Source organism: Babylonia areolata, chromosome 12, assembly GCF_041734735.1.
Source record: "Babylonia areolata isolate BAREFJ2019XMU chromosome 12, ASM4173473v1, whole genome shotgun sequence".
In the NCBI taxonomy this organism is placed as follows: Eukaryota; Metazoa; Mollusca; class Gastropoda; order Neogastropoda; family Buccinidae; genus Babylonia; species Babylonia areolata.
The window spans coordinates 11,029,841-11,052,340 of record NC_134887.1 but is presented as its reverse complement, the minus strand read 5'-3'; the positions used below and the strand labels follow the sequence as shown (position 1 = coordinate 11,052,340).

General features: G+C 45.0%; 1 protein-coding gene across 3 annotated transcripts in view; it reads right to left on the bottom strand.

Moving 5' to 3' along the window:
• LOC143288391 (matrilin-1-like) overlaps positions 1–22,500 on the bottom strand; it is a 183,348-nt gene that overhangs the window by 43,905 nt on the left and 116,943 nt on the right. For all 3 annotated transcript variants that reach the window (XM_076596802.1, XM_076596799.1, XM_076596800.1), the window contains exon 7: positions 20,332–20,406. In XM_076596802.1, coding sequence (XP_076452917.1) covers positions 20,332–20,406 — 75 coding nt within the window. The remainder of the gene's footprint in view (positions 1–20,331; positions 20,407–22,500) is intronic.

Genomic DNA, 22,500 nt, shown 5'->3' with positions numbered 1-22,500 from the left:
GCACATCTATGGATTTAAAAAACAAGACAGAGAGAGAGAGGGGGGGTGGAGGGAGGGAGAGAGAGACAGAGAGACAGAGACAGAGACAGAGAGTTTTGTTGTTTTGTTTTTTGTCGTTTTTTACTTAAAGAACTGAAATGGGTCATTTCAAGGTTTCATGAAAGTGAGGAATGAGGAAAAGAAAGAAAGAAAGAAAGAAAGAAAAAACATGAGCAAAAGGAGGAGGAAGGAGAGAAGGAAGAGGAGAACAACAAGAACGAGAAGAATGAGAAACGGAACTATAGAAACAGTAGCAGAGGCACATGAAAAAAACAACTACTACGACAACAACTAACGAGAAAAAAAAAAAAAAAAAAAAAAAAACACGCCGCACAATAACACAAGAAAGATATAAAAACAGCTAATCTCCACGCGGTTTGTTTGTCCCCCTGATGTTTGTGGAACCTTGTTAAGACGAGCGCAACAGCCGAATGATTAAAGCGTTGGACTTTCTCAATCTGAGGGTCCCGGGTTCGAATCTCGGTAACGGCGCCTGGTGGGTAAAGGGTGGAGATTTTTCCGATATCCCAGGTCAGCATATGTGCAGACCTGCCAGTGCCTGAACTCCCTTCGTGTGTATACGCACGCAGAAGGTCAAATACGCACGTTAAAGATCCTGTAATCCATGTCAGTGTTCGGTGGGTTATGGAAACAGGAACATACCCAACATGCACATCCCCCGAAAACGAAGTATGGCTGCCTACATGGCGGGGTAAATAAACAAAACCGGTCATACACGTAAAATGTTAAATGTTACATGTTTATCTGAGTGTGCATGTGTGTGTGTGCCTGAAATCTGATTGAATGACACAGGAAACGAATGATGAGCGCCCAATGGCAGCCGTCAGTCGGCTCTACCCAGGTTGGCAGCCTGTTGTGCAAATGATCCCGTGTTTGTAAAGCGCTTAGAGCTTGGTCTCCGACCGAGGATTGGCGCTATATAAGTATCCATATCAATCAATCAATCAAAAAGACCGGCACTCAAACCACTACTGAAGGTCTACGATGAGAGAGCAGTAACCCCCCAAAAAAAAGAAAAAAAGGACCTCCATAGCAACATCGTCATCGTCATCCTCCTCCACCTTCATCACCATCAATATGAACAAAACAGCCTCAGAGTCTGTGGCCTTTCATGCCCTGCTGTCATGATGACCTCAGTTTCGATACCCCTCCACTTTTGTGCTTGGGGTGAGTCCTGTCGATGTCTTCAGTGTCGGCAGATTCATGGGGGGCTCTTGTTTGAGGTACGTGGCGGCGGTCTCCACTCTGGGAGGGACGCTCATTCAGTCTGGCTCCGCGACTAAGCCATTATTGTCGTTAGTAGGGGGCTTAGTAGGTGGTGTCCTAAGCACGTTAAATCAGAACAGGCACCACTGAACACCACCGAAGTGACTCAGCAGCAAGGCAGGGTCTCCTCTGGTGTGTGGCCTCCTGGCGACCTAACATCGATGGTTCCCTGCGGACTGCCGACGCTGGAACTGTGACGGACGAACCGGGGTGTGAGATATATAGGTCTTCGGAAAAAGAAGAAGAAGAAGAAGAAGAAAATCCCTTTCCGTATAATGATGAGACTCGTAATGATGGGATACTTGGTCTTTTAGGAACCATCCCCAACGCCGACTGTCCTAAAACCCTCTTGGCCGAGAGAGTGGGTGATGTAACTTGGGCAAGACAACTCTCCACTATAATTAATCAAAACTCGCATCAACCGAGTAGGCGCGAGCTGTGATAATTACAAGCGACCGACGCCCAACCGAGCTAGACAGGAACTGATGCCCAGCTAGCTAGAGTGCACACTCAAACCATAATTCATCTGAAGAGGCGCCTTCCCAATGGATAGAATCAAATTCTATCCCAGATAGTCAGGACAGCAGTTACCTCCTCTACTGTTCTGGTGGTCATAGTCGGACACACACACACACACACACACACACACACACACACACACACACAACTCTGGATAATAAAGTTACTCTCGAATACAGAACCGAGCCTTATTTGCTTGAAGGATATCTTAATTATAATCAAAAACAATCATTGTGCAAATTAAGAATATCCTGTCATGATTTCGCAATAGAAAAAGGCCGATATTTCAACATTCCAAAAGAAAGGAGACTATGTTTACAATGTCAAACAATACAGGATGAATTTCATTTCTTAAATGACTGCGAATTATACAAAGAAATTAGAATAGAATTCATACAAAAAATTCAAAATCACATTCCAAATATTATTAAACCCAGTCAGCTAATTCTGGAAGACAAACTTGTGGGACTGTTTGGGAAATTTGTCAGTAACTGCTGTCAAAAACGCCATAGCGTGCAAGAATGATTCAATGTCTTGTTCAATATTTATCTTTTTTTTTTTTCTTTTTTTTTGTGCGTGGTTTCATGTAACTTTGCATGCGTGTCTTATAAACCTTGTTCAGGTTTAATTGACATTAACATTGATTCTGATTCACACACACACACACACACACACACACAAAGAAAAAGAAGAAGAAAGAAAAAAAGATCACACCACACTAACTCGCAATCAGCGGAGAGACGTGAGCTCTAGACGACCGGGCCTGCGCGAAACCCGTCATCACACTGCACGTGGCCTCGCGAGCACGCGCTTCTTCGCGCACTCTCTCTCTCTCTCTCTCTCTCAAACTGTGATTCTGACGAAGCGCCCTACCACAGGACAGAATTTTTGGACTCGAAACTCTGGACCCAGTCGCTTCGTAATCACCAGCGGGCCACCGCCGGGTTGGGTGGATTTGTCTCACTGGGGGGCTTCAAGTTCGCGTTGCATTCCCCGAGGTTATTCCTACATACCTACACTAATAAGGAAGGGGAGGAGGGGGGCAGCAGGGGGTGTGGGTAGGAGGAGGAGCGGGGGGCGGTGGGGGCATCGGCCGGGGTGAGGCGGGTGCTAATGTCAACACCTGACAAAGAAATGATGGCGGTACTGAGGGGAGGTGACGTTGAGAAGAAGCGAAGTAGGTGTGTGTGTGGTGAGGGGGGAGCTGAGGAGAGAGAGGTGTTTGGGGGGTGGGGTGGTTGGCGCGGAAGGGGTGTACACACTAGGTATTTTTTGCGCGGTGAAAATAATAATGTTTTAGGAAGTGAACTTCTTAGCCATAATTATACCTGTCGGCTTCCGTCTTGAAGGTTATTTGTCTACCTACCTATCTATCTATCTGTCTGTCTGTCTGTCTGTCTGTCTATCTATCAATCTATCTATTACCGTGGGGAAAAACAAAATCTTCTCTTTTGACAGCAGTGGCCAAGTGTTTATTCCGAGTTTCAGTTTCTGTTTCAGTTTCAAGTTGCCGAAGCGTGCAGACTGATCTACAAAAGCTAGTCACACCACTTCTGCTGAACCAATAAGAAAAAAATAACACACACACACACACACACACACACACACACACACACACACACACACACACAAGAAAAACAAAAGAAAAGCGAAGATAACTGACTGAGACCGCGACAACCCACCCAGCTTATGTCTGTGTGAACCAGTACAGTGAAGTGAGATAGGAACGATTCAACAAATGAGTTAATAAATATAAAAATAGCACCGATCTGTGTGTGTGTGTGTTATTTTTTCTTATTGGTTCAGCACACATTCACGCGCACACACACACACACACACACATTCACACACACATATATATAATATATATATTATATATTATATATATATGTATATATATATATATATCTATGTGTGTGTGTGTGAATGTGTGTGTGTGTGTGTGTGTGTGTGTGTGTGTGTGTGTGTGTGTGTGTATATATATATATATATATCTGTGTGTGTGATTGTGTGTGTGTGTGTGTGTGTGTGAACGTGTGTGTGTGTGCGAATGTGTGTGTGTGCGAATGTGTGTGTGTGTGTGTGTGTGTGAATGTGTGTGTGTGTGTGTGTGAATGTGTGTGTGTGTGTGTGTGTGTGTACGTGTGCGTGTGTGATAAGATGAAATATGTGATAGGGACTACGTTCAAGACAAATGGTTGAGGAAAAAAAAAAAAAAAAAAAAAAAAAGATCTGAGCCTAACATAACACTAACGTCGCCCTGTCCGGTTGAAAGGTGTTTAGCTTGGACCTTTCCTTTCTTTCTTTCTCCTTTTTTTTTTCCTTTCCTTTCGTGTTTTTTTTAACAGTCCCACATCGCACGACGGAGTGTGACAGGTGGAGCCTGGACTGACGCTTGTACGCGTGCACAAACAAGGGGACGATGACCAACCGAACCACAGCGTGAGCGAATGCTAGTTGGGTGGGTATTAACCGGGTACCCCTTACACGAGCTTACACCCCGTGTGGTACCCAACTGAATATAATGCATGCCGCGTGGTTGCCTGTACACCACTGCGGACTTTTTTTTTTTTGTTAAGTCTGTCGGTAACTGTTAAGTGAGTGGACTGGACCTTAAAAGGGTTGGCGGTTTTGTTGGTTTTGTTTTTGTTTTTTTTTTGTTTAGTTTTTCGTTGTTGTTTTGATGTTGTTGTTGTTGTTGGTTTTTTGTTGTTGCTGTTGTTGTTGTTTTGTTGTTGTTGTTTTTTGGGGGGGAGGGGGGGGTGCGGGGGGGGGGGGGTTCTTTTCAAATAACTGGAACGCAAAATCAGGAGCGAAACTCTCTCTTCACTCAAATGTGTGAGAAAGCGTGGGAAGTATTTATCTATCAGTGTTTACTTACTTATTTTATTTATTTATTTTTTAATTATTCTATTTATTTATTTTAAAATAATTTATTTTATTTTATTTATTCATTTATTTATTTATTTTTTATTTTATTGTGTTTTTCTTTCTTCTCGAGGCCTAACTAAGAGCGTCGGGTTACGCTGCTGCTGGTCAGGCATCTGCTTGGCAGATGTGGTGTAGCGTATATGGATTTGACCCAACGCAGTGACGCCTCCTTGAGTTACTGACACTTGACACTGATATTGTGGGAAGTCCCCTTTATTTTGAACCATCCCAACGCCGGCTGTCACTAAATCCCTCTTTGCCGAGAGAGTGGGGATGTAACTTGGGCAAGACAACTCTCCACTATAATTAATTAATCAGAACTCGCATCAACTCTCGCTATTGACAGGAAACGGGGGAGGGGGGTACGACCACACTTTGTTTTTTGGTGTGTTTTTTTTTTTAATTATTATTACTACTACCTTTTTCTATATTATAATTATTATTTATTTATTTATTTATTTATGTAAGCTTATCTATTATTTATTCTCCCTTTTTTTTCTTCTTTTTTTTTCTCAAGGCCTGACTAAGCGCGTTGGGTTACGCTGCTGGTCAGGCATCTGCTTGGCAGATGTGGTGTAGCGTATATGGTTTTTGTCCGAACGCAGTGACGCCTCCTTGGGCTACTGAAACTGAAACTGAAACCACACTTTGTAGCGATCTGAAAGTTGGGAGAAGCCGTGGGGCTTACATGGTCTGTCTCCTCTTGTCATCATATTACCTCACACTACCTGACGTCAGTGGGATCAATAATATCACTGAACAAGAGAGGCAAGGCCTTCAAGACTCACTTGTGATAAATTAAGTCCCCTAGCATTAATTACAGAGTAATTTCCCTTTTTTTTTTTTTACTATCTGCACCCCAAAACGTTTGCAAAATAAATAAAACTTCCATGCTTAGCAAAAGAAGTTCCTGTTTGAACAAAAAATGATGATAATGACTCCTCTTGTTGAGGTCAAAGTGCCAAGTTTAGAGAATACAAAAAAATATAAATATAACAGTAAATGCAGTTTGCATATAATTAGGCTTCTTTTTTAATATTTTTTTGTGCCCATCCCAGAGGTGTAATATTGTTTTAAACAAGATGACTGGAAAGAACTGAATTTTTCCTATTTTTATGCCAAATTTGGTGTCAACTGACAAAGTATTTGCAGAGAAAATGTCAATGTTAAAGTTTACCACGGACACACAGACACACGGGCACACACACACACACACACACACACACACAGAGAGACAACCGAACACCGGGTTAAAACATAGACTCACTTTGTTTACACAAGTGAGTCAAAAAGTGCCCCAAAATGCAATAAACGCGGTTAAATCTGACGCTACCTTGATCCAGTTTCACCTCGGATCAGCGATCAAAGGTTTATTTGTTAATCTAGAGCTTACTACCGCTGTCATTGTAAATCAACAACATGACTGCTACTGCTCCTTCTACTTCAGTTCAGTCCAACTACCATTAGGCCTATCCCACCACCACCTCGTGCCAAAAAACAAAAACAAAAAAAAACAAAAAAAGAAAACAAAAAAAAATTAGCTCCACTGCATCTTCCCACCACCTAACTGTGTATGGCAACCAGGCGTGTCCGACTGTGACCATCAGAAAAGCAGAGGAGGCAACTGCTGTCCCCGACTATCTGGGCTAGAATTTGATTGTAGCGGAGAGTGTCTTGCCCAAGTAAGTTACACCCCCACTCTCTCGGCCAAGAGGTGTTTTAGGACCGTCGGCATTGGGGATGGTTCCCAAAGGTCAGCTAGCCCCCCCCCCCCCCCCCCCCCCCCCGCCCCCCAAGGCTGCAGCACTGAGAGCCAGTGCCAGTTTTTCCTCCTAGTTTGTGAGTCATATTCCTTCACAAAAGACTACGCTGTAAATGATTTTCCATTGCAATGGAGAAACTGTTGATAACACAGCTCTCACTTTGCTGTTGGCCCAACTGTAAGCTTATATCAGTCTGTGATATAAGCTGAGTGTAGGGCCACCTGAGTATGCTACACCAAAATAGCAAGCTATCACGCTCGTTGCGTCCAATACCAGACGATTAGTATTCGTCTTCAAAATTCACGGTCTGTGTGAGAAAGGAGTAGCGTATAACCTTTTTTTTTTTTTTTTAAATTTCAATCTCACAAAGGCGTGCATCTCCCCCACCCCTCTATACAATCTTATTATTTATTGAGATCGCCGAAAAGAATCATATGCAACGCTGGCTCATAAAAGGCAGAGTCGTGGGCATGGCTGGCTGGCGACACATTTGATATTTCCCGCGTGTTAACAGGGGTGTGAAGGGAAATCTCTCTTGCTTGCTTGCTTGCTTTCTTTGTGAGAAGTACCACTCATGAGAGTCCTTTTTTTTTCTTCTTCTTTTCAGCGGAGCAGGAGCTGGGTGAAATAGAATAGAGTTGAGAGAGAGAGAGGTGGGGTAGAGAAAGAGAGACAGGCAGAGAGAGAGAGAGACAGACAGACAGAGACAGACAGACTGAGACAGAGAGTGAGAAACAGAGAGAGAGAGAGAGAAAGACAGACAAACAGAAAGACACATTGCTTGGGAGAGGGACAGAGAGAGAAAGACAGACAGACAGAAAAGAGAGACAGACAGACAGACAGACAGGCAGGCAAACAAACAGGCAGACGTAAGAGAGAGAGAGAGACAGAGACAGACAGAAAGAAAGAGAAAGCGCGACAGAGAGACTGAGAGAGAGAGAGAGAGAGACAGACAGACAGACAAACAGACGGACAGACAGATGGAGAGCATACAACGCATACATATGATTTTTGTACACCACACGCGCTCGTTTGCATGCATTCACACTCACACACACACGTACACACACACACACACACACACACACATACGAACACTAACACACTACCCTTGGATACCAAATAATGCACCCCGTCGAGCCAGACACTCAATATGAATCCCTGACCGAAATAATTTTTAACATACGTATGACAGAACTTCTTGCGCAAATGCTATATCAATATTCGTTCCCCCCCCTGCCCCCCCCCCCACCCTCCCCCTCTCTGCATTACCCTCAGAAAAATTTTTTTATTCAATTTATTCAATTCTCTCTCTCTCTCTCTCTCTCTTTCTTACACACACACACACGTTTTTCTATTCACTTCCTTTCTCTTCCCCCCCTCCCCAGGTGTTTTTCTGTTTTGGGGTTGTTGGGGTTTTTTTTGGTTGTTGTTTTTTGTTTTTGTGTTTTTTGTGTGCTTTTTTCTGCACGGAGCAGTACCAGTCACAGAAAAAAAACAACAACCCCCCCCCCCCCCCCCCCGAAAAAAAAAACAACCAAAAAAACACCACAGCAAAGCCAACCTCTTGCAAGTAAGGCGAACCCCTCTGCTTTATGCACAGCAAAACCTGTCATACCTGTCTGCCTTGCCTTGAGTTGGGGAAACGAGAGAAGGACAACTTTAATCATACACCTTTTTTTTCACCTTTTTTCTTTCTTTTTCTTTTCTTTTTTTTTTTTTTTTTTGTCGGGAGGGAGGTGGTGTTGGTGGTGGCGGTGGGGGGTGGGGGGCAGCGGGGGATTGCTAAAACGCACTCGTTACGCATACAGAAGCACAGCCGTACAGACAGAATCAGAGGCGTACAGACAGTAGCACAGATATAAATACAAGTTAAAAAAAACAAAAAAAACAGTATCAGTATCAGTAGCTCAAGGAGGCGTCACTGCGTTCGGTCAAATCCATATACGCTACACCACATCTGCCAAGCAGATGCCTGACCAGCAGCGTAACCCAACGCGCTTAGTCAGACCTTGAGAAAAAAAAGGAGAAAAAGAGGGGGTGAGGGGGTGGGGTGGGGGAGGAAAGAAGAAGTGAATGAAAATTTAAATTAAAAAAAAGATAATAATAATGATAATAATAATAATAATTATTAAAAATACAATTTAAAAAAACAAAAAAACGAACACAACCAGAAAAAAAATATATATATAAACGAAGAAACAGAAAGAAAAAGAGAGAGAGAGAGAGAAACCTTCTTGTCCTTAACTGTTCCCTTCCCTACGTCTTTCCTGAACAAAATAAGACATCACCGAAACACGAACGAAATCGAAAAAGTAAGGGGAAAAAAAGTTATATAAAAAAAGCTGAAAAAAGGAAGACAGGAAGAAAGGAAGGAAGGAAGGGTGTTAAAAAGTTCCTTTCATAAGCATTCCGATGAGACGATATAAACCGACGTCCCCGTGTGCAGAATGCAAGTACTTAGCGCACGTAAAAGAACCCACGTCAACAAAAGGGTTGTCCCCTGGCAAAATTCAGTTAAAAAAAAATCCACTTCGATAGGAAAAACAAATAAAACTGTAAGCAGGGGAAAAAAAAAGTGGGGGGGGGGGGGGGGGGCGCTTAGTGTAGCGACGCGCTCTCCCTGGGGAGAGCAGCCCGTATTTCACGCAGAGAAATCTGTTGTGATAAAAATAAATATAAAAAAAAACAAACACACAAAAAACAACCAAACAAGACATTAACAGCCCCAAAATACAAACAACAAAAGAATACAATAACAACAACAACAGTAATAATAACAACTTCAACAACCACAACAATAACAACAACAACAATAATATTAACAACAACAACAACAACCACCACCACCAAAACAACGACAACAGCCGCCACAACACTAACAACATACACAACTACAACAACCACAACAACAACAACAACAACAACAACAATAACCACCATCACAACAACAACAACAACAACAAAAACCACCATCACAACAACAACAACAAAAAACACAACCACAACAATAACAACCACAAGAACAACCACCACCACCAAAACAACAACAGCCATAACAATAACAACATGCACAACAACTACAACAACCACCACAACAACAAAAACCATAACAACAACAACAACAATCACAACCACAACCACCACAACAACAAAAACCACAACGACAAAAACCACCACCACCACCACAACAACAGCAAAACAACAACAATAACAACAACATCAACAACAACCAGAACCACAGCAACCACAACCACAACAACAACAACCACAAAATCACAAAGAAACAAAACAAAATTCCGCTGGGCCAGTCACACCGTAAATAAAGGCGGACACAAGCCAACCGCTTTATGATGCTGACCATGTTCTCTGCTGGATGGCAAGTGGACAGAGGACGTGGAATGGATGTGGGTGGAAGGATGGGAGGGGGGGGGGGGAGATGAGCGAGGGGAAGGAGGGGGTCGGATGTGAATGGGGGAGGTAGGAGGCAGTTTGTGGATGGGTGAAGAGGGGTGCGGAGGGCGGGGGGGTGGGGGTGGGGTTTGGGGGGGAGGAAGAGGGGGGGGAGCGGGGGGGGGGAAGGAGGACAGGTGGACAAAGCCACGATGTCACCAGATTTACGATTGGGTGGACGGACAGTCCGACAGTCCGTTTCCAAGGGAGATACAGAGGCTGGACAGGAAATATGTGACGTGGTGAATTGTTACTCCCCCCCCCCCCCCCCCCCACCCCCCTTCCCTCCTCTTTTTTTTTTTTCTTCTTCTTCTCTCTCATTCGTTTTGTCTGCTTTCTTTCTTTGATGTTAATGTTGTTGTCGGTGAGTGTATGAACTTCATTGAGAAGAATGGCATTTTATGGTGCCTGCTTGTGTGTTTGTTTGTTTGGACAAGGCGAAAGGACTTTTGTTTTCGTTCCTCGACAGAGTGAGTGAGTGAGTGAGTGAGTGAGTGTGTGTGTGTGTGTGTGTGTGTGTGTGTGTGTGTTTGTGTGTGTGTGTGTGCAGAGTTAGTGATATCGTGGAAGCGAAGAAAGAGTTAGGGATGGGGCTGGTTGTGTGTGTGTGTGTGTGTGTGTGTGAATCTCTGTGTGTGTGTGAGGGAGAGAGAGAGAGAGAGTCAGAGAGAGAATCAGAGACAGAGGGACAGAGAGACAGACAAACTTGTGTGAGAGAGAGAGAGAGTCGGAGAGAGAGAGAGAGGCAGAGAGAGAGAGAGAATTAGAGACAGAGGGACAGAGAGATAGACAAACTTGTGTGAGAGAGAGAGAGTCGGAGAGAGAGAGAGAGGCAGAGAGAGAGAGAATTAGAGACAGGGGGACAGAGAGATAGACAAACTGACAGAGAGACAGAGACAGAGGGGCAAACAGACAAACAGGCAAACGGACAGTCTGAGAGACAGAGATACAGAGATATACAGAGAGAGAGAGACAGACAGACAGAGAGACAGAGCGACAGATCTCTTTTCAGTGTTCTCTCTTACCTGTGTTTTAAATCATATGCATATGTTTGCGTGGGGATGTTTGAGTGGATGTTTTAGAGCTATAGTAAAGCGCGTACAGCTTCAAGAATATGCGCGCTATAGCAAGATGTCTCAATAAAATTAACGAATAAATAAATAGATAAATAAATAAAGAGACAGACAGACAGAGAAGGATACCGCGGAGCTTCAGTCTCCCACCACCCACTTCAACGCCTTCAAACCCCAGCTCAATCCCTTCCGCCACCCCTCCCACCCACCCCAGGCCCCCTCCTCCCACTCCCCACGCACCCCCCCACCCCCACCCCACACCCCCAAAAAAAGACCTCCCATCAGCAAATGCTCGTTTAATAACATAATCAATCACCATCTCTGCGGGGGGGGGGATTTCACAGTTTCCTGTTAGTCTTTCCAACAAGCAGTACACACACGGTGAGTGGGGGAGTGTTCACCCCCGTTAAAAAAAAAACACACACCCAAGAAATGAAATAAAGTTATTAAAAAAAAATAAATAAATAAAAGAGAGAGAGAGAGAGGGGACATTTTTGCACCAAATAAACTGAAAGAGAACATTTTCGCACCGAATAAACTCTCCCAGAAGAAGCCAGTACCAACCAATTCATCTCCACCGTTTTAGCCACCGACGTGCTACACACACACACACACACACACACACACACACACGAAGATGAAACTGAAAAAAAGGGAGGGTAAATGCGAATGCAAGTCATAACAAAAGCTTATCGTTCGCTGATCGCGTTTGTTTTGTTTGTTTGTTGTTGTTTTTTTCCTTCTATTTTCACTTTCTTTTATTCTTTTCTTTCTTTTTTTCCTTGTTTTTCCTTTCTCCCCTTTTTTTTTTTTTTTTTTTTTTTTTTCAGAATTGCTGATCAAGGCTGAAAGTCTCGGAAGGGAGGTAAGTGCAAGTCATAGTCTAGCTTAACGCCCCTGATCGCGGTCATTTCGAGGAGAGAACTGCTGATCTAAGCCGAAAGTTTTACCGTCAGGAAGGGAAATGCAAGTCATAGAATAACTTCGCGTTCGTTTATGGGGGGAAAAAAAACCAACTACTGCAGATCAAAGAAGTCTCGGAAGGGAGGTAAATACAAATCATGATAGTCGTCACAGGATTATCGTCCCCTGATCGCGGCTTCTATAGGATAGAACCACGAATCAAAACAGGCACTGAAAGTTGTTCTGTAACGATACGGTTAAATGAATACAGACCTGTAGGTTCCGAGCTAATCTTTCATCTTTCAAACAGTAACCACTAAACACACTGTTGGCGTTGGTGGGGTTAAAAAGAGAAGAAGAAGAAAGAAAAAAAAAAGAGAAGGAAGAAAAGAAGAAGAAGGAGAAGAAGAAGAAGGAGAAGGAGGAGAAGAAGCCCATGATATGAATACATGATGGCGTGCTTGCCTTTTTTTTTTCTTTTTTTTTTCTTTTTTTTCCGCGGACGGTTGGCCTTCGCCACTTTGTTTGTCGGCTTGTGCCCCAGCGTTGATGCTTCTCGTTCTCTCTCTATTGACTTCTTCCTCCACCACTCGTTTATTATTCATTTTCTTCACTTTATTTATATCTCAGCTTAGTTTTGTTCAAAACTCATGTATGTTCACGTCTTCTAGTTATGATAACACCCGTCATATATTCAGTATGTACATGTGTCAGGACAGGACTTTATATAAGATTTTCTTGTTGTCCTGTTCATCGATATCTGTGTTGTATTGTGACATGTTCCAAATAAAATACTGTTTAAACCAAGGAGAAGAAGGAGAAGAAGAAAAAGAAGACGAGTAAGGAGCAGAAGAAGGAGAGGCAGAAGGAGAAGGAGAAGAAGAAGTAGAAGAAGAAGGAGGAGAAGAAGAAGGAGGAGGAGGAGAAGGAGAAGAAGAAGAGGCAGGAGGAGAAGAAGAAGGAGAAGAAGGAGAAGGAGAAGAAGAAGGAGAAGAAGAAGAAGTAGGAGAAGAAGGTGTAATTTTGTTTGACTGTGTATTTCGATGTTCACTTTATGTGTGTACAACATAATGTTCACATTCCCCTTCATAAGGAGCCTCGGTACGTACACGAAAAAAACCAAACATATGTGAATATCTCTTTGTCTCTGTTTCTCTCAATGTCTCCCTGTCTATGTCTTTATCTGTCTGTCTGTCTGTCTGCCTCTCTCTCTCTCTCTCTCTCTCTCTCTCTCTCTCTCATAGCCTCTTTTTATTATTCCTCTCTCTCTCTCTCTCTCTGTCAGGTTTCATTTTCTTATTTCTTTTTATCTAAGCCCATAAAGATAACCCTTTGATGTACCACCGTCAGTCGACCGACACAGCAGCAGCCAGATTAGCGGAGCGTGGTGAAGAGTCACAACGAGGGACTCGGAGTGAGTGTCGAGGACGGAACTAACGGGTTGAGGGTACAGAGAAAGTTTGGTTTCGGTGATGAATATCATAGCTGTTATGTATGGGATTTTAATTTTTTTTTTTTTTTTTTTTGTATGTGTGTGGGGGTGCGGGGGTGGGGGGGGGGGGTGGGAGTGCTGTACTGTGCTGTGCTGTACTGTACTGTACTGTACTGTGTTGTGTTGTGTGTTGTTTATTTTGCGAGTGTCCCTGAATCTCTTTTGCATGTGTCTGTAATCTCCGCGCACGTGTAGATAACGTGCGTATGTGTCTTCTCCAATACTGAAACACAGCGCGCGCTCACGTGCACGTGATATAGAATATAAGAAAAAAAAAAGAAAGAAATGATATCAACGCAGGAAATGAAGTTACTGGGGTAGGGGTGGGGTGTGGTGTGGCGTGGGGGTTAAAAAAGCTTCTGGAGCAAAGCAACCCACCCCACCCCTACCCCCACCCCAACCCAACCGCCCCCACACAAGATCTCAGTGATATACGATGGGAAAATCCTTGAGTGAGAAAGAACTGTAACCTTCTTCACCACCCACATACACCCGTTTTCAAAATGTATCTGATTGGTTGGTTTTCCTCACATGACGACACCCAATGTGACTCCCTAGAGAGAGAGGCGGGGGGAAGGGGGGGGGGGGAAGAGAGAGTGAGAGAGCAAGGGGGAAGAGGAAGAGATGGGGGGAGAGGGAGTGTGTGTGGGAGGGGTTGAGGGGGGGGAGGGGGCGCGGCGGGGGGGTGAGAGAGAGACTTGGGAACGTGAGCTGAGCACTGAGTTATCAGCTGGGGCACCTAGTGTGCTTTTAAAAGGCTAGCTAAACTGGCATCCTTGAGTGGTTTGTTTTCTTTTTCTCTTTTTTTTTCCCCCTTGACACAACACATCATCTTTTTTTGGTTTTTGTTGGGGGTTTTTTTGTTGTTGTTTTTTTTGTTTTTTGTTGTTTAGTTGTTTTTTTCTCTCTCGTGGCCTTGAAGAAGTTAGGAGTAACACAAGAAGAACAAAACATGAGCGGAAAAGCTAGATGGGTGACTTTTCTCTTTCTTTCTTTCTTTCTTTCTCCCCCCCCTCCCCCGCCACCGTAACCCCCACGCCACCCCACCCCCTCCACCCACCCCTAAAATGTCAACGAACTCCAACGGCAAAGGCTTTCCACATTTTCTTGTTCTTGTTTTTCAAGCTGTTCATAAAAAAAAAGCACGTGCGTCTGAAACAGCTCGTAAGTGTATTCACTAGACAGTGGTAGACCACAACTATGTATCCTGCATGATTTCGAATCATCTCTCGATTTTTAACATTTTTGATGAAAACACATTATTTTCATGAAGTGGTGCTTAACTTTTTTTTGTGAAGTGTGTACTTTCGCTGCTGTATTTGTATTTGTATTTGTATTTGTATTTCTTTTTATCACAACAGATTTCTCTGTGTGAAATTCGGGCTGCTCTCCCCAGGGACAGCGCGTCGCTACACTACAGCGCCACCTATTTTTTGGTATTTTTTTTCCTGCGTGCAGTTTTATTTGTTTTTCCTATCGAAGTGGATTTTTTCTACATGACTTTGCCAGGGACAACCCTTTTGTTGCCGTGGGTTCTTTTACGTGCGCTAAGTGCATGATGCACACGGGACCTCGGTTTATCGTCTCATTAGAATGACTAGCGTCCAGACCACCACTCAAGGTCTAGTGAAAGGGGAGAAAATATCGGCGGCTGGGCCGTGATGCGAACCAGCGCGGTCAGATTCTCTCGCTTTCTAGGCGGACGCGTTACCTCTAGGCCATCACTCCACCATTGTAGTGTCCTTCAGATGTATGGGTCTGTCTCTGTTCCTCCATAGTTTCCTCATTAAATTTCTTGCCTCTGGTGGAGTTGAGAAATGTACTGCCACTCTTGTGGCGACGTACGTGACCAGCCATGGACCGCGGGAAAACACACACACACACACACACACACACACACACACACACAGAGGAAGAGACAGACAGACGGACAGACAGAGAGATAGCGAGAGACAAACAGAGACAGAAACACAGACAGAGATAAACGAATATTCTTCTTCTCCATCCTATCCTCCCTTGGTAAAGGGCGAGCTCCAACAATTATATCCAGTGTTGACCTCTCCTCCACCTCCGCAGCATAGTGAAGGGACCAGTACGTAAAAAAAAAAAAAAAAAAAAAATCAACGGACCGCTTACTGTCTCACCCCCCCCACCCCCCCCCCCCACCCTCCAACACATCCTAGCCCTTCCCCCACCGCCCTATGCCCCCCGACCGCTCTCTACCCCCCCTCCCCCTCCCGTCTACCTCCCCCACCTCCCTCCCACATACACACACACACACACACACACACACACACATACACGTCTCTCCCCTACCATTTACACAAGGAGTTCAAAAAGACACAGCGTGCTAAACTATGACACCCTACTGGTACGAAGACACTCCTACGGACAAAAGATGGAAAGTGAACACTCTCCCTTCATACATTATGAATATGTATATATATATATATAAAGAAAACCAATCTCATTGACACTGTCAACAAACAGTCCTCTACCCAAACATTAGTGACTCGATTTTGCGGGAGGGGAGAAAATGAACACCACCACCCCCCACCCCCCAAACCCCCCACCCTTCCGCCCTCCCCAAAACGTTCAAACCTCAGACAGACTGCACCGTCAAAAGCGTCGGCAGTTGAACAGATGATACACCCAAGAGCGTTGGCTGTTCGTCAAAAGTCGGACAGAAGAACCTGTACGCGTGCAGGTTGAACCTTGAACCTAATCCGCGCACTAAACAACACAACGCGACACCTCGCAAATACAATACCACACAATACAACCTTACGCTGTACAATACCACACGATGAAATACGTTCCACATCATACAATACATTGCTTTACTACGAAGGAACACATTCAGACAACACAATACAACATCATACAATATATTACAAGCAAGAAAACAATACGACACCACACAATAGAGTACTACACAAGACAATGACACATGATGCAATGGAATGGTGGTCCTTCTTCTTCTTCTTCTGCGTCGTGGGCTTCAACTCTCACGTTCACTCGTATATACGCGAGTGGGCTTTTTACGTGTATGACCGTTTTTACCCCGTCATGTAGGCAGCCATACTCCGCTTTCTGGGTGTGCACGCTGGGTATGTTTCTGTTTCCATAACCCACCGAACGCTGACATGGATTACAGGATCTTTAACGTGCGTATTTGATCTTATGCTTGCGTATACACACGAAGGGGGTTCAGGCACTGGCAGGTCTGCACATATGTTGACCTGGGAGATGGTAAAAATCTCCACCCTTTACCCAACCAGGCGCCGTCACCGTGATTCGAACCCGGGACCCTCAGATCGAAAGGTCCAACGCTTTAACCATTCGGCTATGGCGCCCGTCGAATGGTGGTCCAAGGCAAAGGGGAAAGCTAAAAGAGGCATACTCATACAGGAGATCAAGAAGGAATAGGATGATAAAAGAGTCCAGCAAGGCCAACAGGGGCAGTGGACAACATGGGAAAATGCACTCCAAAGGAGCCTCAGCTGGAGCGACATGTGGAAAACATGGCCCCTCTGAGGATCAGCTTCATCCTAAGATCTGTGTACGACCTCCTCCCCTCGAATACAAACTTGGTGAAATGGGGGAAAGCAGATGACCCTGCGTGCCCACTCTGCCATGGCAAACAAACAGTGGAACACGTCCTCAGCTCATGCAAAGTGGTGTTGAGCCAAGGACGGTACACATGGAGGCACAACCAAGTGCTAACAGAAACTGCACACGTGGTGAGCACTGTTCAAGGGGCACCAACCCCACCAAAACAAACAACAACAATAAAACCTATACCATTAAATATTTTGACAACCTCAGAATATATATCTCTCCTTTCATCTACAAACCATCAGACTCTGGTAATATCTCTCCTTTCATCCACAAACCTTCTGTTCAGACTGGTAATATCTCCTCCTTTCATCCACATACCTTCAGACTCTCGTAATATCTTTCCTTTCATCCACAAACCTTCAGACTCTGGTAATATCTCATCCTTTCATCCACAAACCTTCAGACTCTGGTAATATCTCTTCCTTTCATCCACAAACCTTCAGACTCTGGTAATATCTCATCCTTTCATCCACGAACCTTTAGACTGGTAATATCTCTCCTTTCATCCACAAACCTTCAGACTCTGGTAATATCTCTCCTTTCATCCACAAACCTTCAGACTCTGGTAATATCTCATCCTTTCATCCACAAACCTTCAGACTCTGGTAATATCTCATCCTTTCATCCACGAACCTTTAGACTGGTAATATCTCTCCTTTCATCCACAAACCTTCTGTTCAGACTCTGGTAATATCTCTCCTTTCATCCACGAACCTTCAGACTCTGGTAATATCTCTCATTTCATCCACAAACCTTCTGTTCAGACTCTGGTAATATCTTTCCTTTCATCCACAAACCTTGAGAATGTGGTAATATCTCTCCTTTCATCCACAAACCTTCTGTTCAGACTCTGGTAATATATCATCCTTTCATCCACATACCTTCAGACTCTCGCAATATCTTTCCTTTCATCCACAAACCTTGAGACTGTGGTAATATCTCCTCCTTTCATCCACAAACCTTCAGACTCTCGTAATATCTTTCCTTTCATCCACAAACCTTGAGACTGTGGTAATATCTCCTCCTTTCATCCACAAACCTTGAGACTCTCGTAATATCTTTCCTTTCATCCACAAACCTTGAGACTGTGGTAATATCTCCTCCTTTCCTCCACAAACCTTCAGACTCTCGTAATATCTCCTCCTTTCATCCACAACGCCCGCCCCCTCCCCGCCCCACCCCCCACCCCCAATAAAAAGATCTACAGTCTCCACGGGGCTCTCATACTGAGTCGCCCTAATTGAAACAGACACGCCTCCTCCATACCATACACGTCTCAAGTCGAAATGAGCGTGACCATTGTCCCCACCCCACCCCACCCCAAACCCACCCACCCCTTTTTTTTTTTTTTTTTTTTTTTTTTTTTGACAAGCCCCTACATACGGCTCGACCAGTTTCGGGACGCGATAAGTGATTTTTTTTTTTTTAATAATTTTTTTTTTTTGGCTGGCCAAGCCCAGAAAAAAAAAATGACCAGAGAATGCCTCATTCTCTCACATTAACGACCGACAACCCTCGCCGTCGTCCGTGTCGGCCAGACACAATAGCGTCCCTTGACGGCGGGCGGCAGGGGTAAGCTCGTGGGCTGTTGTGTGCATGTGGTTGGTTGGTATGTGGCCAGTCAGCGGTCGTCGCCACAGGCCCCACAGGGGTTCTCTGGTCTAAGGTCCACGCTTTGCATTTTGCGTGGTGGTGGTGGGCTTGAGTTCACGACCCCGGACAAACTGCCTTGACCCCTTGAGAAGGAAATGGGGAAGAAGTGGGGGAGACGGTGGTGGTGGTGGTGGTGGTGGTGGGGGTGTGATGGATGGGGTATGGAGGCTTTTCTTTCAGGTTGCCAACAGGACACGCAAGTTGAAGTGTGTGACTGAAGCGTTCGTGTCTGTCTGTTCGTGTTGTGTTGTGTTGTGTTGAGCTCTGTGCTGTGTTGTGTTGAGTTGAGCTCTGTGCTGTGTTGTGTTGTGCTGTGTTGTGTTGTGCTGTGCTGTGCTGTGTTGTGTTGAGCTCTGTGCTGTGTTGTGTTGAGATCTGTGCTGTGTTGTGCTGTGCTGTGCTGTGTTGTCTTCAGCTCCGTGTTGTGTTGTGCTGTGTTGTGTTGAACTCTTGTGTTGTGTTGTGTGGGGTGTGTTGTGCTGTGTTGTGTTGTGCTGTTGTGTTGTGTTCAGCTCTGTGCTGTGTTGTGCTATCCTGTGCTGTGCTATGTTCAGCTCTGTGCTGTGCTGTGTTGTGTTATGCTGTGTTGTGTTGTGCTGTGTTGTGTTGTGTTTTGTTGTGCTGTGCTGTGCTGTGCTGTGCTGTGTTGTGTTTTGTTGTGCTGTGCTGTGCTGTGCTGTGTTGTGTTCAGCTCTGTGTTGTGTTGTGTTTTGCTGTGTTGTGTTTTGCTGTGTTGTGTTGTGCTGTGCTGTGTTGTGTTGTGCTGTGTTCAGCTCTGTGCTGTGCTGTGCTGTGCTGTGCTGTGTTGTGCTGTGCTGTGCTGTGCTGTGCTGTGCTGTGCTGTGTTCAGCTCTGTGTTGTGTGGTGTTGTGTTCAGCTCTGTGTTGTGCTGTGTTGTGTTTTGTTGAGAGAGTGTGTGTGTGTGTTGTGATCTATTCGTGTGTGTGTGTGTGTGTGTGTGTGTGTGTGTGTGTGTGTGTGTGTGTGCTTTGTTGTTGTTGTTATTGTATGTGTGAGTGTCGTGTTGTGTTGAGAGTGTGTGTATGTCGTGTGGTGTAGATTAAGTGTCTGTATGCTTGCGTGCGTGCGTGTGTGTGCGTGTGCGTGTGCGCGCGCGCGCGTGTGTCTGCGTGTAGATAGATACACGTCAATATATATCCAAAGGATTCGTAGGTATGCATATGACTCAGAAGCCTGGGGGGGTTCTGCGTACACCGACGGAAGTTCGTTTCATCTCTGGCATAAGTCCAATCATGTCCTCCCCTTTATAGCAACCCTCTGATCTCGGTACTAAGCATCCCTCTTTCTTTCCTGGTCACAAGTACGCTTAGCGAAAATGATTATGCAAGAGAGACGTAGATGAAAAGAGAGGGAGGGAGGGAGAACGTGGAGGGGGGTGTGGGAGAGAAAGAGAGAGAGAGAGAGAGTTGGAGGCTGGAAAGAGAAAGAGAGGGGGAGGAAGGGAAGGAGGGAGGGAGGGAGAGAGAGAGGGGGAAGTAGTTGGTAACTTCGAAGACAGGGACACCACACACGCACACAACGCACACGCACACCACACACACACACACACACACACAGAGAAAGGAAGGTCACTCACCCCTTCGGACGATGTCAACCCAACTGGTTGTGGTGGACATTGGTGTTGTCGTTGTCGTTGTCCCGGTTGTCATCGCTGCACAGACAAGGAAAAAAAAAAACGTATTTCCCCAACTCCTCAAGTTTTCAACACGTGTTAACCCCTTTTGCTGTTGAACTGACACTGATGAAATGACATCAGTCAGCCATAAACCTGTTTCAATTTCAGTTTCTGTTTCTCAAAGGAGGCGTCACTGCGGTCGGACAAATCCATAAACGCTACACCACATCTGCTAGGCAGATGCCTGTGACCAGCAGCATAACCCAACGCGCTAAGTCAGGCCTTGAGTGCATGCTTGTATATATTAGTGTATCTTTCTCTCTCTGTCTCTGGACCTTGCAATTGGAATGAACTTCCTCTTTCGCTTCGTCAAGTCTCCACACTCAGCTCTTTCCAGTCTGGCCTTAAAATCCACCTCTTCCCAAAATAGCCTCCCTTGCCTGCCTCTTCGTTGTCTTTAGTTTCTACAGTTTTAGAGTTATGCATGCGTGAGAATGACTGGTGCGAAAGCGCTTTGATTTGTCTATGCACAAGATTCAGCGCTATATAAATACCATTATTATTATCATTATCTATCAGAGTGGATTTATTCTACAGAATGTTACCAGAGGACAACACTCTCGCTGCCATAGGGTTTTTTGTTGTCGTTGTTGTTTTTCTGTGCGCCAAGTGCGTGCTGCACACGGGACCTTGGTTTATCGTCTCATCCGAAAGACTTCACACTCAGTTTGATTTTCCAGTTAAGCTTGGTAGAAAGGGAGAGAGCGGGATTCGAACCCACACCCTCTCGAGCTATGTTATTGGCAGCTAGGTATCTTAACCATTCTGCCACCTACCTCCTTTTTTAACATAAGACAAACCTCAAAGCCTGTGACATAGACATCGCTTCCTGGGAAAATGATGCCCTTGACCGCTCTCGCTGGAGGATGCTGTGCTGTAGTGGCGTAAAGACGTTTGAAAACAAGAGAACGCTGGCCATTAAGAAGAAGCGTGAGCGAAGGAAGCAGGGCTCAACTTCTGGAGACGTTTTCCCTTGCAACACCTGTGGGAAGCGCTGCGCATCCAGAATCGGCCTCTTCTCCCGTATGAGGACACACACCGACAGATAAGCCTGCCTGCCTACTCGTCCGTCGGTCCGACGGGAGACTCCATCACAAGAACTACTTTCCCGTGCACTTTATTAATCTGATGTAATATATCGTGATGAACACAGTGCCAGGTACATGTTCTGTCAATGTACGATCATCCGACGATTCTGGCAAGTGTCACGCGTGCTAAAGCGGAAGGTTCACCCGCCCCAAGATACCCCACTACAGACGCCACAACACAACAAGCCCACGCAGAAATGAAATTATGTAATGCATTTAACGATTGTGTGTATATATCTATAGATGTATATAAGAAAAATTACCAAGAGCATACAAACAAACAAACAAACAAAAACAAAAAACAAAAAAAGACGGCAGCAGAACTACAGCTTTGGTCTTTTCACACTGTACAACAAGGGCACTGACAAGTAAGATCAAACCACCATCAGGTCCACTTGGAGGCACTGCACCTCAGCCTCACTCTCACCAATATCAAACAGGCATGTGGGTTGTTTTCAGTACAACTTTCTCACTCTCTCCGCAGGTAAGTACAATGGGAAAAAAAACAAAAAAACAAAACAAAGCAAACAAACGTCAGGACCGACAACTGACCGGGAGACTAGGAAATAAAATAAAATGCTACAATAAAGAAGCACAAGATAGTCTTGCTTTTGCTTGTTCACATTAGACTACTGGACACATGCACACAGAAGTGTTGCTGACGCTGGCAGACTGAAGACAGGCCCTCAGTATGGAAAACGTCAGCGGATCCGTCACCGGCTCCGAGAGGCTGGTGGTCTAGAGCGACGTGACGTTGCCCCACGACTGGAACGGAGGCACCAACACCTCAAAGACGCGCGCCAGGCAGAACCCCAGACCACGATGCTGTCAACTGTGGAGACTCACTGACGGGACAAAGACAAAAACCACCCACTGGCCAACGCACAGTGTTCTGTAGACGAACGAACGGGTGCTAACACAGAAACAAAGAAACGAAGAACAGTTCCATCTGGCGGACATGAAGTCGTTTACAGAGGGAAGA